The sequence below is a fragment of the Gavialis gangeticus genome, unplaced genomic scaffold (assembly GCF_001723915.1).
Source record: "Gavialis gangeticus isolate Ggan-Ray unplaced genomic scaffold, GavGan_comp1, whole genome shotgun sequence".
NCBI classification, from domain to species: domain Eukaryota; kingdom Metazoa; phylum Chordata; order Crocodylia; family Gavialidae; genus Gavialis; species Gavialis gangeticus.
In genome coordinates, this window is record NW_017729033.1 from 1,286,765 (window position 1) to 1,309,291 (window position 22,527).

The 22,527-nt window shown below is 44.6% G+C and overlaps 1 protein-coding gene across 4 annotated transcripts in view; it reads right to left on the reverse strand.

Annotated features, from left to right (window-relative positions):
• The window catches only part of EXOC6B (exocyst complex component 6B), a 430,229-nt gene that overhangs the window by 173,516 nt on the left and 234,186 nt on the right, over positions 1-22,527 (reverse strand). For 2 of the 4 annotated variants that reach the window (XM_019526164.1, XM_019526163.1), the window contains exons 15-18: positions 15,023-15,094; positions 14,225-14,336; positions 7,919-8,053; positions 6,322-6,501 (exon numbers count right to left, since the gene is read on the reverse strand). In XM_019526164.1, the coding sequence (XP_019381709.1) occupies positions 6,322-6,501; positions 7,919-8,053; positions 14,225-14,336; positions 15,023-15,094 (499 nt within the window). The remainder of the gene's footprint in view (positions 1-6,321; positions 6,502-7,918; positions 8,054-14,224; positions 14,337-15,022; positions 15,095-22,527) is intronic. The other 2 variants (XM_019526166.1, XM_019526165.1) reach the window with 1 other exon arrangement.

Below are 22,527 nucleotides of genomic sequence, written 5' to 3' on the forward strand. Positions count from 1 at the left end.
CAGTGAAGTTAACATACTATGCAATCATGACAGTCACAGTCCATCTGCCTTGGTTTCCCCATCTGTAAAATAGATGCAATGCTTACCAGCCTCACAGACATACTTTGAGACTTAGTTTTCTGGTGCTTATTAAATGGCATACCGGTATTTGGAAATCTAAATATTGAGTTGCAGCTTACCGAGATTATAGACATGGTGTTCTACTTTCCTGCCTGATGATAATCTTCTCCCTCCCCCTGCTAAAATAAAACTAAGCTTCCTGACCCAAACAGCGAACACCCTGGTTACTGTAAAGCTCTGCACCATTTTCCTTCTTTTAACATGTCATGGAGGCAATGTTTCACCTACTAAAGACTCAACACAGGTCAGTGTTTTCTTTAAAAAGGAAAAAAACCCCAAAACAAATCCCAACATTTCTATTAAAGCTTGCTCACAAATACATGAGTCGTCAGGGTCACTGTGCTTATTTGCAACATTGAAGAGACATCGATACAGTTAATAAAGCATTGGGCAAACCGTTCCAAGGAACGAATCCTTGGAGTTTACATAGTTCCAGCTGAAATCTGTGTCTGCCATCTGGCAAAAAATGAGCACAAAGGAAAAATCTCCCTGTGCAAAGAGTTCATGCTCGAGACGGAAGAGGTTCTACTTTGCCCGGCTGCTAAAAGATTACTTCCCCTTCCCAGGTCACCGTAACCTCTCGACCTCCCCCGATTACCTTCCAGAGAAGGTTATCAGGATACAAGACTAACAGAGGATTAAAGGAAACCTAAAATAAAAACAAAAGCACACCCCTTTCCCCACTCTTCCCCCTCTCCAGCTTTCGCTCCCCCCTCACCCTTCCCAAAACAACATCCTTGCTTTGTTAACCTGACAGTTCACGGTAGGTGTTGACACAGCTCTCCATCTTTGAAAAGCTTAAAGTCAACAAATCACCATGTTTGGAGTAGCCTTGTCAATGCAATTTACATTAACTTGTCCAATGAGAAATAGAAACAACAGTCAGCCATCGTGGACAAAAGGCCGTTTCATTCGCTCCCTTCCAACCCTTGTGCACCAATTATTAATCTATCCCAACCACAGCCCTTCACCCACCGAAGAGCAAGGAAGAGCCCCTTTCCTTTCTGATGCATTCAAGTTCTTAGCCTCCGCTGGCAAAGCAGGAGAGCGTGCCGCGTTTTAATAAAGGGACAGCAAATTGCAGTTACTAATTCAGAAAGAAGAAGGCCACAGGGCCTCAGGTCTGCCATGCTTTCCTCTCCAATAACACACTATTTGTTTTGAAATGCCGTGAGCACTTAACAGACCATTTTTTAATTGTGGCTGTAAACCACCAAGAAAGTTTTGTGCAGCAGCATAGTGCTACAGTCCCATTTGTTTAACCGTGAACTCTTCACCCTGAAACATGTGCTGGAGGTATGCTGGCATTCTGGATCCAATATGCAGCCCTAAATTTGCCATCTTCCCAAATGAGCAGCAAGTTAGGAAGAACCGCATAGACCTCTTCAAAACAGCCATTCCACCCTGGCCATCAACCTGGCAGTTAGGGCTACGAAGCCCCCATGTAAAGCCAAAAGTGTGTTAACTGTTGAGAGAGAGAAACTAAAAGAAAATTCAAGGATCTAAAAGTGAACAAAAAACTGCTATTTTCCCCACAAATAAACTACCCTTGTTTCAGGCCCTCTTTGCCCTGATGGATATTCAAAACTGCTACCAGCAGCTCTCCTCTCTTGGCCCCACAGAGGTCCAGCTTTTCTCCTGGAAAGGAGCAAGGAAGGAACACGTTTCGAATGTTTGGAAGCCTCCTGTGCCTCCAAGCACGTCGAGTTGTATTAACTATGGCTATTTCCTCACATACCACACGCACCTTTCCCCAAAAACGTATCTTCCAAAATGGGGGTGCATGTCTTAAGTAAGGAAGCCGATGCTTTTCTGCTCGGAGTAGAAGCATGAAGACACTGTCACAAAGCTGCTGCTGCTTTTCCTCTCCCGCACGTCCCTATTCCCTACTCCCCGAGAGGGACAGAGTCCTGTCTTCGGCAGCAGCTGTCCTTTCAACACTTCCACAGCTGAACTGGAGCAGGGACAAAACCTCATCTTCAGCTCACCCTGCCTTCCCTGCTTGGGGAAAAGCAAACAATTCAGCTGGGAAAAAGTTCAAACTAAAAGTTTTTACCTGAACAGGAAAGGGAGGGCAAGTCAGCTGAAGACCAAGCTCTGCCCCATGCAGCTATAAAAGCCTGGGGGAGCGAAAAAATAAATCTTCCTTCTCCCTTCCCCCAAACAAGGTGTGTGTTTTATTAGGAGGTGCATGGTATAAAGAAAATACGGTGATAGTTTGGGTCGATATTGGAGCTCGCTTACAACTACTGTAAAAGCACAGCTCTCCGGCACTCAAAAGCAAGGAGTGAAGCCAGAATCCAACTTGAATCCCAACTTACCCTGTGCATCATGCAAAGTTACTATTCAAGTTTTTCTTTTCCCTCCAGGGGAAATTCTACCTCGAGGCACTCAGATCCTTCAAGGAGATTTGATCTACCTGACCAGAAGCCTTAACCCTGAAGACCTCTGCTACTGCCCCATTAAAGAAGAGAGGACTATGTTACATATATTAAATTACACACACCTTCTCAGGCTCAAGGCTTTGGTCTCAGAGATTTATTATGGGACAGACCAACTTTCTATAACTAGCATGGCCATGCAAAAATCCATAGGCTTAGGCAGGCCAAGCATTTTGCTTGCTGGTCATAGTCATCATTGGAAGAAGCCCATAAGTAGCCCCGACATCTCAGCTGGTGAACTTTTGGGACAACACACTGCTGCTTTAGTGTGCATCATTTAACCCGTTTCTTGCTATTTAAGGATCTTGCGAGTTTGACAGATCGTCCTCTAGTGAACTTTCGTGAGTTAAAGAAAATCAAATATCCTCTACAAACTCTTTTGAGCGAACAGAGTAACCATGATCAGCAGTTTTGGAAAACAACTTAATTGCGTATCCAGAGAAAAGAAACAGGATGGGTGGGAGCGATGGGGAGTTTTCCTGATTAATGTCTCAACTCTGGTTTGCAGGGGCCATTTCAAGGAACAAGAGGACAGCTCACTCTGCACGGACCCGTCCATCCTTTGCATCTTAGGTTGTTAAGTGAACAAACCATAGGTTTTGGAAACAGAACCGAGACTTCACCCAATGCAACAGCCACTCGACCCATATCAAAAGTCTTATGTTACTAATGACCAGGGTTGGATTCAAACCAGCAACCTAGAGGCAACAAGTGCTGCTCTTCCACCACAGTGCCATAAATATCTTCTTCTATATGCTAAAGTTTCATAGTTAGTCTTCCTTATTTCTGTTTCCATTGCCTGTCAAACCTTTTCTGCTACTTGCTTTCACACTGCTTCAAAAGACTGTTTTTATAAATTTCTATGATCTACAATGCTATAGGTAGTCCTGGAGGTTTTGTAGGGAACATAACTGAAGTTTTATTAGCTGAATACAATATAGTTAGACACACACAAATTATAGGATCAATCTGTGAAAGACTGCCAAGCCTTACAAGAACAGGGACAGGGGGTGTGCACGGCACGGGGGTTTAAATCAGCCCTAAATTGAAGCGGTGTTTTTTAAAATCTACTGCAATCATTTAGGGGCCCCCTTTTTGTCTACACATGCCACAAGAAAGTAAGCTGACTCTGTTGCAATTAAGAAAGCAGTATTTTTTGCTTAAAGCCATAGTTTCACAGTTCCTCCCAGCCTTAGGTTACATAGGAACCCCACAACAATTTGGAATGAGGGTGCATTTTCACTGTTCTTCTACAAAATGTAGCTTTGATGCATCCTAAATTTTAGATTTATACAAATAGTTTAAACCAGATCCACAGCCTTAAACATTATTCTTTAGAATCTAATTAAATGACCCAACCTACCTCACAGGGTGGTGCTGGGAATTAGGCACATGTACAATGTTTTGAAGCTAATATTCTGAACTTATGGGACCTGTGTAGCACTGTTGTGTGTGCATGCGCTAGCTCGGTATCATTAACCTGGGAACGTATCATTAGGAACAGGTAGAGCAGTTTTCAGAGCAATGACGGATTGTTAAATTTTTTTTTTTTTTTTTTTAAACCAGGTTTGGAACAGAGGTTGCTTCCAGGCAGCACAATCTTTTTGGGGGCTAAGTAGCTGCCTTTCCCATTTCCAAAACAATTTTGATTAATTTGAAAAGGAAACGTTAATGTTTTAAGGAAGATAAATCACCCTAGGTCCATCTCATAAATCATTGCGGGCATGTCTTTCCTCTTTCACATCTCCATGTTAGCTATGCTTCATGCTTCAGTGAAAAGACACCCTGTCAAGCAGGGGATAGAGCAAGACTTCACAGAAGCAGAGAATGAACAAAGAGGGGATTTCTCCCCTTACTGGAAAGGAAGTGAGAGAGAGAGAGAGAGAAAAACACACACACACACACACACACACACACATACACACACAGAGTGAAAAAGAGAGAAAGTGGGTGCGTAAGTGAGTGTGTGTGGTGAAAGAGGAGAATATGTTGCAGTGCTTTTTTTTGGTTTGAAGTGTTTGATTTCCAAATATATATTCATCTGTATTTCAATAAACTGCCTCCCCTTTCATCCTAGGCTCACATGCATTGAAATTGTCACTACATCACCCAAAATGACCTGGTGAGAAAAGCATGAATTCCACTTACGCTACTGCACAACCTCTGCCAATTGTTACATTCATAAATATCTTTGGTTTAGACACAGTACTTCGAAACACCACTCAAGGAACACTTTAAACGGTGTGCATCCCCTTTAGTAGCTGATCCACATAAAAGACAACAACCTACTACCATGACTAGCATAGCTGCTCATCTGATTCAAATGACCAGATTAAAAACCTGCTGATGCCCCATCGTGGCAGTCACACACCAAGGCCCAACCCGGCCTTGTCATCTCAGCAACCTGTGCTGCACTATGGAATACAGCTGGTTTGGGAATGCACTTGACCCAAAGCAAAAGTCACCCAATCATTCGGACACCCCCCAAAAAAGTTAGCTGTGATACACGCCAGATTCAGGCCTGTACTCCCTTTTGCAGTTCAGCCTCAATGGTGGACTCAAGTATGAAGGACTGGAATTGACTTCCCAATCTTACCATTGGCACTTCAGCATCCCCCAGCAACCAGAACTAGCCTTCTTGCAACTGTCAAATCTCCTTGACATCATCAAGAGGGCTCTTGTGGGGTCCAAAATGCCATGGATGCTGGATTTCCTAAATGTACCCCTAACACGTTTAGGAAATGCTTTAGCACTGGCTCACTGACACTGCTGAGTAGTTAAAAACCTTTGCAGTAGCTCAGTCACACAGGTATGGACAAGGGGAAAGAAGCAAAGGCAGACAGAACTGCAAATGGACCAGAACTTGCTTTGTCATCTGACTTCAAAGTGGGCAAAATTTACTATGATGTGCACCCATGTAATCGCAGCGTTGGAAACCTCATATGAGGAACTAGCAAGTTGTGCAAAAAAAAGCAACAAGTCGTTATTATACGCTGTATAAATGCCATCTTCAATGTTATTTCTTTCCACTGCAAAATACTGAAGGAAGATACTAATACGTACAAAATCTATGAGACCCAAAGTAAAAAAGAAAGGAGATGCTTGTGGAGAAGTGAAACTGCCTGATGAAGACATACTTTTACTCAGTGGGATACTACATTTCACCCAATCAAAAACAGATGAAAATGAATAGGTGTTTTTTTTCTAGGAACAACAGATAAGAAAACTGCAGGCATATTTTAGATGGAGAAAAACAAATCTCTACTGTAGGATCCAAAGTTGTAGTTTGAGCCAGGGTTTCTGGTGGCTTCACGAGCACACTTGGGACATAAATACAACTCAAAATACCCAAAGGCAAAAATACATCCACAAACTATGCACCGTTCATCGTAAAAAAAATTTTTTAAAGTTTAATGCCATTTAGAAAAAACCTCCTACAATCTCAGATACTTAAAATGAAATGTAACATGAATACATAATCAGTTATGTCCCTGACTTTCTTATCACTGATCTGTACATTTCTCCCAGGCTTTCAAATAAACAAGCTAATTCAGGAGAAGTTTAAGGAAGCTTGACTTCTGATAACACCCGATAGGATATACTAGAATAAAACCATTCTGTTCATGACCTCTATCCCCATAGGGTATTATTTATAATATACGCTCCAAGAAAAACAAGGTTAACAGCCTGAAGCTTCAACTGTGGCATCAAACCCTTCTCCCCTTTCAGCTTCCGTAAACTGGGCCAGGCTGGCACTTACAGGAAGGTGTGTGAACACGGCAAAGGTGCTGCGCAGGAAGGCAATCAGATCTATAAGATAATCGCTGGCTCTGCTGCCTGGTTCTGCTGCCATCCAATCATAATCCACCAGCTGCAAGAATTGGTCAATCTTCTGGTTCAGATTGGTGTAGATCTCTTCCTCTGCAGCATGGCGGGCATCCTAGAAAACATGAGAAAAAGACTGTGGAATATGGTCCGAAAGGAAGTCATGCCTCCTAGCCTAGGCAGTATGCGTGATACTAAGGTATACTGCAAAAAGGTTGCATTCTTTGCTTGTTCTTCATTAGCTTCCTTTTCCATCCTGTGTGTTGTGTACTAGAGCTCCCTTTTCTCCATCGATCAAGCCAGAAATGCCTGGTGTAAGAGGTTGATCTAAGCCCGCTGAATTCATAGAACATTAACTCTTTCTGAAGGGTCAGACCCTTCTCTCTCCCTTCTTAAACCTCACTTACTCCCCATGATTTTCTATCTATAAAATATCATAGTTTCATAGTTTCTAGGGTCGGAACGGACCTGAGCAGATCGAGTCCGAGCCCCTGCCATGGCAGGAAGAGCACTGGGGTCAAACGACCCCAGCAAGGTGTTCATCTAGCCTCCAATTAATATCAATCAATTGGAGCTTCCGATTAAGTTTTTCCCAAGAAAAAGATTTAGCCATACAGCTCCCATGAAAATGAATGCATTTTGTTGTTAAATTCCTTGCCATCACAGGAATTTTGCTTCAAACAGAGTCAGCACTAAGACGGTAGGCTGGCATTGTCAGCACTACTTAAAACAGTAAGCAGGCCAATACAAATCCCTTCCTTCCATCAAAAAAATTGATAACTTGTCACCTGAACTACACAGCAGTCTCTTGCCCCATCTCACTCCTACAATTTTACCATCCCTCCTTCTCATAGTCTTATTAGAGCATCGTTCATATCCCATGTCATCGAGTGAAGTCCTGTTGTCTCCTTCTGCCTATGGCATCTCTCTGCTCGTTACAAGCTGCTACCCAGAAGAGACGAACTTGCACATTTCCAAAAATTGCTATGAAGTAGTCGCACTCTCTTGTTCACTTGTGCTTGCGTTCTTTTTGGGAGGTAGTGTTTTCTACTATTTGCTTGTGTGAGGAACTCACTGGTAGATGCATTGATGGTGGCTGCTATAATGCCCTGTTAGTGATATACACAGTGGCCTGGAGAGAGATGTTGGTAAGGTAGTTTGGTGGTATTCAGATGCCATGTCAAAAAGTAACTTCAGTACACTCAGGGCACAAACTAAGGAGCAAGTACACATAAAACTACCTTTTGGAACACAGTCATATATACCATGCCTTATTTCTCATTGGTTTTCCTGGCTGCTTTGCTTCTGCTGGGTGATAAGCACCAGCAATTGCATGTCTTTTTAAAAAATTCCGATTTAAAACAGTTCAAGAGAAAAAGCATGTTGAAAGGACAACGCAGATTAAGAGATGCTCAGAATTTCTGCATCCATGTTGTTAAAGATATTTCATACAATAAGAATCTGTGGAGCATGAACAACAGCTTATCCCCCACAAATCATAATCTACAAGAAAAGCAAAGGATATTTCTCACCTTGAATGTGGTGGTCCCATACAGTTTGGTCGTGTGGACCGTCTCTGGGAGTACATTGGTGATATTGGTTATGAATTCCTCTAGGAACCGGCAGGATTTCTCCAAATGGGTTGTATTAATGATAATTTGCACAAGCTGTAAAGGAAAAGGAATATGTTCAGATGCATCTCGTGTTCTAAAAGTCAGGTCATGTCAAATGAACAAATACCAATTTATAAGGGGCTTTTGTTACTTTTGACACTGTCAAAACACACTATGCCCTGCTGAAGGCTAAAGGAGGATTGCCCTGTCTTAGCAACATATGAAACTTAAGAGAGATCACACTTGGGAAAGTGTTAACGTCACAAGGATTTTATGAATTTTGTGAATTCAGCTGTCAATCATTGCTCCTTTCAGGGCACTTCAGACACCCTCAAAATGCAACAAGGTTAGGCAAGGTACCAAAATCTGACCAGAAGCATAACCCTAAATAACCTGTATTTCTGAGTGACAGCCAACAATATCACACAAGGGCATTTAAAAATGATACCAGCAAACTGTCTGTGGTTACCATGAACTGGTTTTACTTCACTACAGGTGGTATGTGCTACAGCATTCCTCGTGCTCCTGTCTTCGAGCATACCACGCCTAACTTTTGTGGCTTTATTTATCTTTTGTTTTCGCTGCTTCCTTCATGAAGTGAGCAAGTGGCATGTAGACAGGACAATAGCTTGTGACATTACAGATAACTACAAAGCAAACACTCAGCTGGAGTTGATTCAAGTCAAGTGTTTCAAGTCCAGGGCAAGACAGTCCATGCTTCTGCTAGGGAACAACTTATTTAGCTACTGATTCAGATTACTAATTTCTCCAGCAGGAACCCTGTCTTCTTGCAAATCACCTTGCATGCTATGGGTATAAGACAAACAAGAGAATAGCTTCAAGCAAGACACTTAATCTCCATGTGGCACTAAACACTAAAATGTCCTCAGATTGTGGGGCTGATTGATGGATTAGACTACTTGCAAAGGGAACCACACTTAAGGCACTGGGAGAGAGAGACCAAATACATCAGTGGTATGCTGTCACATGCAGCATGAGATCTCCCATAAATACCACCCAGAGCGAAGTCCCCCTGACAATATCTTTCCTACAATTTATAGGATTCGTACAGAACATAAATTCTTTATGTCTGTAACCATCGAGTTTACCATTCCAAGCATACAAATCCAACCCCCAGTTACTGAATACCGATGTGGACATGGGCTGAGCTAGGATTTTGAAAACTGGGGTGCAGATGGTGAGGTGCATCATCACATATAAAAAACCATCTTTTCCTCCAGTTAAAAAGCTGGAAGCTTTAATCTGCTAGGGGCCTAGGGCTATATTTTTCAGTTTAAGGTGGAAGCAAAAACAAATATAACTTTACTGGAATAAGTTCAATACAGTCCACAGGACTGTGAAATGCGAGCGATGTTACCAGGAGCGACTAGCAGGCCACAGAATTGCAGAAGAAAGGATAGTTTGATTAGTGGAACATGAAGACCATTCAAAAAGGAAAGAGTCATTAACAACCAAGAAACAAAGCAATTAGAAGGAATCAGATAGATTATAATGAGCTACAAAGCTAAACGAGTCCCTCATTGCTGCCTAAATAGAAATGCTGCTGTCACTACCAGGTGGTTGGGTTTTAAACTTTGGGTAGAGCAGAAATCAAAGGGGAGAGGGGTCTAAGTGCATTCCCTAGATCCACCCCAGAAGTGATCGCATTTATGTTCATAAATGAACAATTTTAGTTCCTCTCATCTAATCCTCAGGCTCCTACCAGTGGTATAGAGGCAATTAAACTACTCTACTCATAGACAGCATGCCCCAAAATAAGATACACACCTGGTTTTTGAAAGGCAAAATGAAGGAAAGAAAGAAGGTCTTTTCTTGGAGTAAATGAGTTTCTCGCATTTACCTGGGGAGCTGACCCTGCTTATTGCTTTGCTTCCTGTGGATCGCATACAGACTTTACTCTCTTTTGTCCAGTAATGGAAGAAACCCCTCTATCATATTTCCTCACAGATAATAAACATTTTTTGGGAAAAGATGCAATGCTATATACAAGAAAAGGTGGTACTTCTCTGCACATTCCTCAGCACGCTGGTTCTCGTAATCTCGATTCTGGGCTTGATGAGTGCTCAATCATTTCCCTTTTTCGATTTCTGCATGTCGTTTTTATAATGCCCTCCTGATTTGGCTTGCGAGCTTGTCCCTTGGAAGACTGATTCCCCTTCCAAAACTAAATACCCCCTCCCAGAAGTGGACCAATGCTCCACATAACCAAAACCAGCTTTCATCACTTGCCTAGCTAGGGGTTTCCATTTCCTGCCTAGCTGGGGGTTCCTCTTCTGTCTGTCTCAAGGCACCAGGCTGAAGGATGTCCAAAACAAACTGCACATACCTTTTCAGCACCCTTCTTGGCTGCCCTACATCCCAATAGCCTGAAGCATCCTGAAAGGGAGTGCCATTAGTGTGAAAAGGCAGGAAAGGTTCTTTGAGTCCTTTTATTAGATAAAAGATATCACATTTACTCAAAGAACCTTGCCTACCTGTATCCTTAGACCAATGAGGCTACCAGCAAAAACCCAGCATTAATGTAAATGCCCAACATCATCCCAAGATCCTTGCTCAGGCTTCAAAAGCCTGCCCAGTTTCAACTCGTGCCATGGTGCCTGAATGATAGAGGACACTTTCCCACCTACCCCTTGCACAAATTTTTCAGACACATTTTCTGCAGTTGACATGCCTAGAACCTGCTAACTAGCTGTGCAAAACTCCTCTCGGCCTTCCCGTCTGTACTAGCCATAGTCTGCCCATGCCAGCCACCTCCAACCCCACATGCCAACTGGTTCTCTTGCCACAAACCAGTATCAACTGTTTAAACTCTCTCTGGCTCCTTGGTACTTGATTCCTTTCCTTCTCGACTCTGGGGTACAATGCTTCTGCACCCAGCCACCCAAACAACTGGGAATTTTTTTTCCTTCTCCTGCAACCCCCCTGTGCCACCACTGCATTAGTTTTGACCCTGTCTTCCTCATTAATGGCTATGCCATACTACTGTCTCTCTGGATGGGAGACTGGGATGCATCTAGCTTAAGATGTGATGTGCAAATTAGTAGATGGGAAAATTCATTGTCCCTGCTGCAACACGCTTAGTATTTAGATGGTGCCGATCTACCAGATCCCACAAGCATCTAGCGAGTTCACATTCAAAGCGTTTCTAGAAAACAAGAACAGTTGCTCATCTCCCAGTAACTGTGCTTCCCCACTTCTGTTGGAGAATTATAGTTACTGTCATAATTAACTATTCAAGTCTTTGTTCATGCGGGGCCTCCTCCTAATGCTTAGCTAGCAGTTCTCAGACTGACATGATGGAGGGCTGAGCAATCATTACAGCTAACTGAATAAGGATTGCAGAACTGCCCTCCTGAGCTTGCCATCTGATCCAATCGCCAGACAGGGCATAAATCCTTAGTAAAAAGTACAGGCTAAGCCTCTAAGTGTGTTCACAGATCTTATCTATAGGAAGACTTCTGCGGATGTTGCCTGAGCTCTGCCTGAGCAGGGGCATTTGTTATCTGCTACCTGGTCACAAATTCTAATCCACAAGGATAATATTTGGGAAGAGAAAGCTTGACCTTTCATGGCCTTCTCTCATAGCACAAAAAAAATGGATGATTTCCTGAAAGGATTTTTTAATTCTGTCTAAAGGAAGGCTCCTAGGCTTGAATGCTTTGGGGGAAAAAACAGAAGTTGGTGGTCTACTTTAAAGGAATATTCAGCAACCACTTTTGCAGGAAAGCCAGAGTGAGGTTTTAGGACTGCCATGCCCCTGTGAAAAACTAGCATCAGGTGATGTGCCATGGATGCTTAGATCTTGCCAACTGTCAGAGTTAAGATAACAGCAGCTAGGAGAGTCTGTTGATGGATGAAGCACTTCCACAAGAATCCCAAAGGAGAAGATTTTTTATATATACACTAGACAGAGAGAGAGAGAGAGAGAGAGAGCACTATCTATATTTCTCTACCTAATCAGTGGACAGATGTGGACCAAACTTCAGAAAACTGTAAAGTGTAAAATGCAAGAACAGCATAGAAAGCTTGCACTGGAGGTAGCAAGCCAAGTCCTGTATCTTGAAACGACAGATATAGCTGGGGGAGAAAACTTGGAGACGCAGGTGTCTATAGGGTTGTCACTATGTTAAGGATACTCCCAAGCCATGTGCTCTGCCCACTTTCCAGTCTCTTGTGTGCTCAAGGAGGAGCAATGTTTGTGTCAACAGCAGACTCAGGGTGAGGAGGGAAGCTGAGGACATAGCCTTAAGCGACACATGAGCATACAAGGTTTTAACCCTTGATCTGGCTCTAAGAAACACATTGAGAATGTGTAAAAAGGACTTCAACAGCCTCAAATGAGATCAGCAAGCTTCTCCTTTTAGGATCACAGGCCAATGTCTCCCCCCGCACAAGAGAGCTCAAACAATCGATTTTTGGTTGCAAGGTCTCATCTTACTTGCTCATGACTAAATTGGAAAGGAAAGTTACTCATTTAGGCCAGTTTTAAAATTTAAAAGTAGAAATGTGCTGCTGAAACTGTACATTTGTAAGCAATGTGGAGCCGGATGGAGAAGCTAGGCTTAATCATATGAAAAGAGCTCGAAAGCAAAACACTGTGGGCAGGCACCTCCTGACAAATTAGACCTTTGTTTTAAACTGGAGTCTGAAATGTCATGACCTGTCGGCATTTCCTGCAGGATCCTTCTTCAGCTCCAGAGCAGCAGCGCCAACGCAGCTGAACAAACCCTCCACCTCCACACTCTCCTTAGCCCATTATTTTCTTCTTCTAGCATCACCTTCCCTCCCAGAGTGAAACAAACACTGAATCAGGCTTATACTAAAAAGTAGGGCTGACCAGCTACCATGGTAAATTATGAAGTTATTAAGAGCCATTCACAAAGTTACTAAGAATTTGATTCTTTCTGTATACTCCATGGATTATTTCTAAAATGGGTAGAACAGGGTAGCGATGTCATTGCATTGCTTACTGCCAAGGATCCCCAAGAGGACAGGGGAAAGAAAAGAAATATGCCACCCAAGAACAAATGTACTCTGAAGACTCCATCTATTGACTCCTCTGTGAAATCCTTGGAAATATGAACTTTCACTTCTACCCAGAGAACTTTTACAATCTTTTCTCCAATGTCTGGTTTGTGCTTGAAAGCTTGCAATTGAAGAATTTTTTTTTTTTTTTTTGCAAAAATCTAGATGGTCTAATAAAAGATATCACCTCTACTACGAGTCCCAATTGCTTTTTCCTTTAAACCAATACAGCTACAACCTGGATATGTCACAGTCTGAAGAGCAGGACAGGGTTGCATCCCAGTTGGAAACTAGAAGATACCTACATGGGAGGGCTTGACGTGTTGCAGTTCACATCTTGAATATATAAATGTTCCTAAAACACTAACAACTTTCAAGGCAAAGCAAGTTACAGCTTTCTCTTTTGCTCTGTTTCTATTAATTTTGCCTTTTACTGTAAGCTGCCCTGAGCCTTTCATGGGAAGGCCAGCACAGAACTCAATTAAATAAAAGCAAATGTTGATCAGGTCTCATCTTAGTATCCACAATCAGTAATTATACTGATATTAGTACTACTAGCATGGATATTACAGAAGCGCACATTGTCTCTGATTATGAAGTCCACTGGCCTAGGTATGGTACACATGTGTATGCAGCTTATAAATCTACAAGCGTTCAACTGATTTAACTTCTCAAAAAGTAACCTGCGAACAACACGTGCCAACACGAAAATTGTTGGCTCACGACCACTTTGAAAAACTGTCAAGAATGGAGTCTTTCATATAGGAAGTTACTTCTACATCCCTGGACAGGAAATAATTTCTGAGACAAGGACGGTGTTTTAAGGTCCATGTTACTATACCACCTAACCCAATGTCGTTCTGATCACACGCTACAATGCCAACTGGCTGCCTGAATATAAATGCTAGTCTTTTTTTTTAACCTTATTTGAATTTATCATTGCCATATGTTCCTTGTTACACTAACTAGCTGAGAACTGAGCAAAGATATTCTCTCCCCACGCACAAAGCTCAGCAACACTACAGAGTTTCCTCATAGGATTTAAAAGGTGAACACTTGACAGCAACACCAATGCTGCACCATTAACAAGGCACTCTCAGTGAGCTGTGAAGTCCATACAAAGATCACATAACCTGAAACATGATGAGAGGATTTTCCTGCTGGAAGGAAAATGCTTACCTCCGTCAGCCCTATGTTTCTCCTCTTAATAACAGTTTGTAAACAGTTGCTGAGTGTTCGAGTCAGGAGCAAGTTGGTGGATTTTCTAATCATGTCGTCAACCTCGGTGGAGCTGGAAAGCAGAATTGAAAGAAAATGATTTGCAAAATGCTTTAAATCCAGGAGAAGGAGGTCCCAGGTCACCTCTACCCAGTATAAGGCCACCTCAAAACCTTTAGCACCTTCATTCTCATAATTGCCCCTGCGATGGAGGAAAGTGCCATCATCGGCCCTGCCTTCCAGGAGAGCGAGTGACATACCCAGCGTCCGCGTCAAGGAGGAAGGACCTGAAATCGTCTCCTGAATCCCAAGCTAACACCTTGAACTGACCACCCTTCTATTTTAGATCCCAGTATCCAGAGGTACCATTACATGCAGGTCCCACCCCCTTCAAACTGGAGCCATGGAAACTAGGCACTTCTGTGAATCAACCCCACAGGCCCTGTGCCTGTTTTACAGTAGTGCTACATACATGTATTTTTATACTGTGACAAATCAGATTTGGGAAGATCCCTCAGCCTGAACAGCTGTTTATACAAGCAATAAATGCAGAAGTGCAGTGCTGTCTGCTAGGCTGATTTTCAATGCTCTGCCTGCCAAAAGCCCCCCTGCACCCAAGTGCAGCAGTGTCCCAGTGCGTGGTTAGAAGAAGGTCCACAGAGCTGGCCCAGGTCTCCCCACTGGGGTTAGTGCTCCCCCTCCTCTCCTCCATGCATACCGAGGCAGTGTGGAGTAGAGCAAACCTGCGGAGGAACCTACCATGAGGAGGGAAGGTCCTGAAGCGGAAGAAGGAGCCTAAGGAGGAAGCTGCCCCCTGCCCTCTGCTGTGATCTGCAGAAGAGGGTGTGGGAGGTTAACAGTGCCCCTCACCCAGCATTAACTCGCTGGTGTGCACTTTTCCAAGCCAAAAAGCATAGCAACCACTGGCAAGGCAATGCCTGGTTCTTGCCATGGCAGGGCAGGAAGGACTCCAGTCCCACCGAGAGCACACAGCTCTCCAATTTTACTGGGACAGATCTCGGAGATAACCATCCTCGAACGTCCCAGGGCAGAGGCAGGCAAAGTCCAGCCCACAGGCTGGTTCCAGCCAGCAGCCTCTGCCCACGCAGCTGGGGCCAGTTTCCATAGAGACTCCAGCAGCAGCCATACTAAGATGGCACAGGGCTGGGGTTTCCGTGGAGACCAACCGGAGCCATGCTGGCAGGGCACATGGCAGGGCAGGGAGCTGCTCCGGGGCTAGGTTGGGACCCAGCAGCCTGCATGCTCCAAGCAGGGGCGTGCAGGCAGAGGATCATGGCTCTGGATCACGCTATCATCGTTGCAAGGAGCCGAGGCAGAGCCACGAACCGCTGCCTGCACGGAGCATGCAGGCTGCAGCTCTGCCCTGGCTCTGGACCACACCATCACTGCCGCAAGATCCCAGCCCGGCTCTGGAGCAGCTCTGCGCCCTGCCACACACCCTGCCAGCACTGCTGGGGCCGGTCTCCATGGAAACTCTGACCCCGCCTTATCACAGCACACTGCTGCTGGGGTCTCCATGGAAACCAGCCCCAGCCATGCAGGCAGGGGCTGCTGGGAAATGGAGTCCGTCCGCCAGCTGGAGCCACCACTGTGCCTTGGCATGCCACAGGCCACCAGGCAGAGGACAGTGAAGCAGCTTTGGGGAGGGACCCCTTCCTCCAACTGAGCTGCAGAAGCCTTCCCAGTACTTCATCAACCTCTCCATGGGCCAACCCTTTGGTATTAATTGGCATTACAAAGGCAGATGCAGCCACACAGCAGTAATGGGAATGCTAGCTCTTCAGCTGCATGTAATCCTCCACCACGCATCCCAAGAACCACACTGGTGTAGCACCAGGAGACAGAATTACACTGGCTTTCAAGCTAACTGGGGGACAGAGGCCTGAATATCAGTCACACATGTACAAATGCACATGTTTACAGCTGCCAATTCTTGCATGCGCCGATACCTACCACGCTAATAGAAGTTGGAGTTTTTCACACACGTGGACTTGGTATGCAAACAGCAAGGTGCATCCGCACACAAGCAGAGCAACACTGCTATCTCATCATCATGCTGCATTGACAGCTCTACTGAAAACAGCCCCAAGCTGCTACACTTCTATTACCATAACTGATCTTTTCCTTCAAGCAACTGAGAGCTCCACCTGGTCCTAAAGGTCCCATTTCAAACCTGGTTGATTCAGCCAAAAAAACAGGGGGCAGACCTTCAAAGTAAGCATTTGTGCACGTAATGTCCCCTCTTCCCCATCATGGATTACCAGTCTCCTACAACTGAGAACATGCAATCCTCTGACAAAGCTTTAATAGTAGGGGAGTCAGCACTGCCTGGATTTTGGGAAGGGATGTTTGGGGTTTAAAAAGGTTCTTTTCTCCATTCATTAAAAAGCTAAATCGAGGCCATTTAAAGAGGCCACCTTTGCAGGTCACCTAAAGTACTGCTAGGGAAGCTCCTCTGGCCAGCAGCCCTGCCCTCTCCTCCCAGTTAGGTGCAATCCTTTCTTTTTGAAGCAGGTTTGGGAAAGCAAGTGAAATGCAGGCTCCTTTGATCTATCGTCAGCAGCGCATTAGGCCTGAAACGACAGAGCCTTTATCTCTGAGAGCAGGATGACAGGCAGCTGGATGGCAAAGAACATTTCAGACTGGAAAGTTCAGAAACATTAATAACTTTAGGGCTCCTGGTAAATCAACCCTGTGACCTTTTGCTCCTTATCCTGTTTTACCTGACAAATGGCGAGATTACAAAGCAGAGAACGATAGGATAAACAAAAGAAAGCCTTCAAGTTATCTCCAGCCACTTGTGTCTGAGGCAGGCTTGCTCTGTGCTTAGCTATCTAGCATGTCAGCTCCCCGAAGCCTGTCCTGGCAGCAGCTTGGCAGGCCCCTTCCCACTCCACAGCTCCCAAACCCACTGATGAGTGCGTGTAGTTGCCCTTACCTCAAGTGGGCTCAGCCACCACACTCCAGGACCTGTGCCCACCCACAGATCACCCCCTTAAATGCCCCTTTACAATTAGGGTCCCAATTCCACCAGACTCTAGGCACTTTAATCTCTTATTTCTGTCAAGGGGAGTAGTCAATGGTCAGCACCCTGCAGGACCTGGCTCTTGACATTTTTAAATGGCCCACGACCAGCTGAAGCCTCACCCTAGGTCCCTCTGGCCCCAGTGGTAGGGCTGCTCTTTCTTGACCTTCCTTAGCTGAAGATGGTGCTTTTTGTTAGTGTGGGATGGTGCCTCTCAGACATTGCTTGATCTCTTTGGGCTAGTTCTTTACATGGCTTCTAGCATATTGTATTTTGAGTTTGAGCTGGGCCATAAACTACAGCCCAAGGAGCTGGTATCTGGACATCAGGCTCTTGGCTCAGGCCCACCTCTGGCTGGATGCTCCATTCTTGACATCCAGCGGTGGCTTATTTCTAAAGCTCTCCCCATCTCCCCTCCCTCACCCACCCTGCTCAGAGTTACTTATTGCCAACAAAGCAATAAAAAGGTTAAATACAGCCAAAGCATGAAAGAAGCCAGACCTGTGAAAATTCACAGCCGGTAAAAGCAAACCAAGGGTGTAAAAGACACTGCTGCCAATGGGAGTGAGGCATCCCTGCTCCTTTGATCCCAAAGTTTCACTTTGCCCTAGAAGAGCTGGAGCAGCACAGGGACAGCAAGCATGGGGAAGATGTGGGGATGGAGCCTGCAGAGACGAATGGTGAGAAAAGGAAGATGCACATTCAAAATGAAAAGAAAGCAGGTCTGTTATATGCATGAACAAAAATGAAGTCTGCAGCAGGTCCCGACAACCAGAAGCCCTTTTGTCCTGCTGGTGAATGATATAAGGCAATCACGAGATCATCCTCTCAAGCTTTTTAGGTCGGCTTAAGCATAGAAGGCATTTTAGACTCCTACAAGAGTGGTCACTCCAGAGACCGGAGAGCAGCAAATCTCAATCAGGATGCTGCGGCATTGGGGTGCCATGAGATGCTTAGGCGTGCTGCAGGGTGGTTATGTAATGTTAGCACAGTTTGGTGTGCAAATACATACACGTGACTCTCAAAAACCCAGAGATTCATAGATTCATGACAGCCCTGAGAAATGCCAGTTCAAAACTTTCACTCATTTTTGGACTATGGAAAAATACTAGAGCAGGAGTTGGCAGCATATGGCCTTGTTGAGCCCCTGGATGCAACCCAGAGCCCAAGAGCTTTGGCTATGCCCATGACCAGCTAAGCTGTGAGATGGTGTGCCAGGGCTGGGCAACTTCCAGCTGCATCCTACTTCTCCCCCCTGCAACCTCTCCCCAGATGCAGCATGGGTCCAGCTTCCAGACTCCAGGAGCTGCACTGGGACTTGGCGGCTGGAAGCTATGTCCACACAGCTGCTGCTTCTCCTACCCTTTCCCCCACCTCCCAGTTGCACTATGGAAGTGGCAGCAGCGTGGATGTGGCTTCCGGCTGCCCAGCCCCGGCACAGCTCCCCACTGGCTGGGATCTGCATGCATGCCCCAGACCTCAGAAACAAATGCTTCTGGCAGAACAGGAAAAGCTGATGGTATGTGGATGCTCCTCTGGTGCAGATGGTGCTTTCTGCAGAAGGTTATTACACCACCCTCCTCATGCCGCCTGGAATAAAAGGCAGAACACTCCGAAAATGGAGGGTTTACTTTAGACTTTAACTTCACCCTTAAAATCACCAACAACATTTTAACTATAACAGCGATGAACCACTGATGCTTAATGACAATGCTCAATGTTGCCAGTGTTTTAGAGCTTCAAAGGGCTTTCTTTTTCAGCTCCCTGACATTATGCTGTCTGGCTCCAGACTCTCCTTTAATGCATGAATACATCAATTTGCGACACAAATAAGGTAAGTGATGGGTTTCCATATGGAGAATGGCATCATTTCCAAAGGCTTTTAAGTGTTGCTTTCTTAGTAAGCAACGTGACCCACCGTGTTTTCCAGGCAGAAAATCAGCTTCCCCACTTAAGACGTGCACTGCGGTTTTGGGGGCTAACGTGCACTATGCAAGTAAATACGATATTCAAGTATTTCACTTTTAGTTCTGTTTGGATAAAGGTGCTAGGTGACCACTGGGCAAGTCGACTAGGGATGTATATACGAGACATACACAGAATAGCCATTCGCACAGCCCGCACAGGCATATACGTCAGACTCCAAGGTGGGTTTATCCACAAAACAGGTAAAATGCATGCAGGATTCCTCACACTGCCCAACCAGAGGCTTTAGTCATGACCTCCAGGTAGACCTAGACTGTAGGGACAAGTCAGGAGCCCAGGTCTCTCTGACTGATTTGGTGCTGAGTCACGATGAGAAGACTTGCTGACAAAGAGCCAATGCCCATTCGTGGGTCCTGGTTACTTTTGTGACACGGAGTGGACAGGGAGAACAGATCTCAGTCCACACAAGTCAACAATTAGTTGGTAGCAACCTCTGGTCACCGTGGACCTGGGTACTCAGTAGACATTCCTGAATTAGAGCATCTACTGTTAATTCTCTCAAGTCACCAAGAATGAAAAGATTTCCCTCACTTCCTCTCATTCCCTGGAGTAGGACCATGGTATTTATATTTACTATATTAAAGATTTTTAACCTTTGGTCTCATCTGAATCCCAGCTACAGCTTGTTTGAGGCTCTTTATAGCCGTGCCAATCACTGCAGTATCAATCCTTTTGTTCTCCCCTTTCCAGCAATACAATATGCTGACTTCTAACGCATACCTGAAAAAAAATCAATTTAGAGACTGAGAAGCAGGATTTCCAAAAAAAGGAATTCTGGGCCGAATCAAGCCGTGGTATAAAGACCGACTATTTCTTGTACTGCAGATCCTTGAAGTTAACTTCTGCAATCACTTATACATGCATAACAGATTTCAATGGGCCGACACATGCGAGTAAATTCACCATTGCTTAAAAATGGAATTTCAAATGATTTAGGTGCACAAGCTTCACTGACTCCAGTGACTTGCACTTCTAAACTTCTTTGGCACCAAAAAAATCTGTACTTAAGTTTTTGCAGAGATTGGGCCTTACATTTGTAAGATCAAAGTGCTGTTAGACATAGAATTGACACATTTAATTTTCCACCTACTGATTCCAAGAGGAATATCTTCAAAATGAGAAATTCCTCTGGAGCTGGTGGAATCCTTCCAACAAGTGGAAATTTTCAAGGGGAGCTACTTGGGAGGAAACTTCAGGATGCATCTTATAAAAACTTGTTCCAAGGAAGAAATACTTAAAAACTGAGGGGGTTTTTAAAATCAAATTAGTCAAGGAAAATAAAAAAAAAAAATGTGCATGTGTGCACACATACAGACACACTGTTTAAAACAAGAATTTATTTTAAATACTTTAAACATCTTTCATAATCACGTCAACATAAAAGGAGAATATTTCTATCCAACAAATACAAGGAGCTGCTTTAAAATAATAACTTAAAAAAATATGAGCCATGTTTTCTGCCGTAGGGCCTATTCTTCAGGAAAAGACTGTAGAGTATTTAAGAGAACTGTCTGTATTAATGACAGCTGATGTCCCATATCCCATAGCAGTAGCCATGACCTTCATGCCTACTGTGATTGACAGCCTGACCCCAATCACTCCAGGGTGCAAGGTAAATGACAACCAAGGAAGAAAAAGAAAGAGAAAGAAAGAAAACTTGCTGCCGGCTTTGTAGCCAAACTTCCTAATAAAAACTAATTCAAACTGTCAGGATGAAATGAAGAAAGTGTCAACAGGGGTTTTCAGAGAAATATTCGGTACGTTTGGCTGGAAAAACCCAACAGCTCGGCTCCCTCCCCCCGACCTACCCCAACTCACCTCTCCAAAAAAAGGCTGAAAAATCCAATGTTGAAAGGAATGTTAATAACTTGTCCATGGGGAAGCCCCGAGGTGGGACCCAGGAGAACACTTTTCTTCCATTCTCTGACAAACCTAATCATCTCTGTAATGGTTAAAAGCATAAAGCTCTTAGCTGCGCTCCAAGACAAGCACGGCTGGAGGAGCGAGATGAATCTGACATCTCTATGAAACGGAACCATCTCGCAGAAAGAGCAGAGGGCAAGGTGGCTTCGGAAGCCAAAATATTTAATGGCGAACCACGGGGTAAGACCCTAGGGGCCCACCAGTGAGTATACCCTGCCATCCACTCCAGGATGATTAAATGCCAGTACTGACAGTGAGAACCCTCCCCCTGGATCTTAGCTTCCATGGCAGGAAAAAAGTGGACTTCTCCAACAGCTTCCCTGGTCAGCAAGGAAAGCAAATCAATGCCTACAAAGCATTTTGCACGCTCTGGGAAAACTAAGACACAGGCACCCCAGAGTCCCGTGACTGCAACACCTAATATCAGACCCACTGATACGCTATCCAGCCTCCAGCTACAGTCAATAGCTGAAGCTACACAAGGGGAAGACAGCCAAATGCAGCAGAGTGCCTAGCTAGCTGTTCATTGTAGAGACCTAAGGGACGGAGGGCTCCTCCTCTGCATGAAGAGGTCACTACTTGTTAAATCTACAATCAGAGATTTAAAAAGTCCCATCTTGTAATAATTAAATAGTATAATTGTTCTCCAGGCTTATCATACACTTGCACCTTCTTGTGAAAACTGCATCAGGGCACCTGGGCAAGGAGGAAGGCTAGTAAACAATATTTTCTTGCATGCGGCATGCCCAGAATATAAGCATACCCCTGGTTTTTAACAGACATCTTGAAGAAAAATAAAATTCTTGCCTTGTAGTACAGGTAAAGGAACAGAGGTGGTGCACCAGGTCTGGGGCTACATATTGGGTCCACCTCCGCATGCCAGATCCTGGGTCACATGCCAAGTTCAAGGCCATGTGCTGGTCTGACCCTACATACCGGCCGCATCCAACACGCCAAATCCAGCTGCAGCCTCACCCTGTGGGCAGGCCTGATCCAGCATGTGGATCCATGTCATGCAGCAGGATGGGGGCTCCCCAGGGGTCCAGACATTTGGCAGCAGAGGAGTGGCAGTAGCATTAAGGGCCATGGGAGCCAGGGCAATTAATCTGCCACCAATCCTTGCTATCAAATTTCCAGACCACTTGGGATCTGTATTTTCCACATTTAATAAGGACCCCAATTCCCGCCCCCTAGCTGGGTTGGGGGTAGGGAGGTGCATGTTTTATGCAAGAAAATACAGCATTTAGGATTTCTGAAAACCGGATTCAAACCTTGTTTGCTTTATTTATAAAAAACCCAAGGAAAAAAA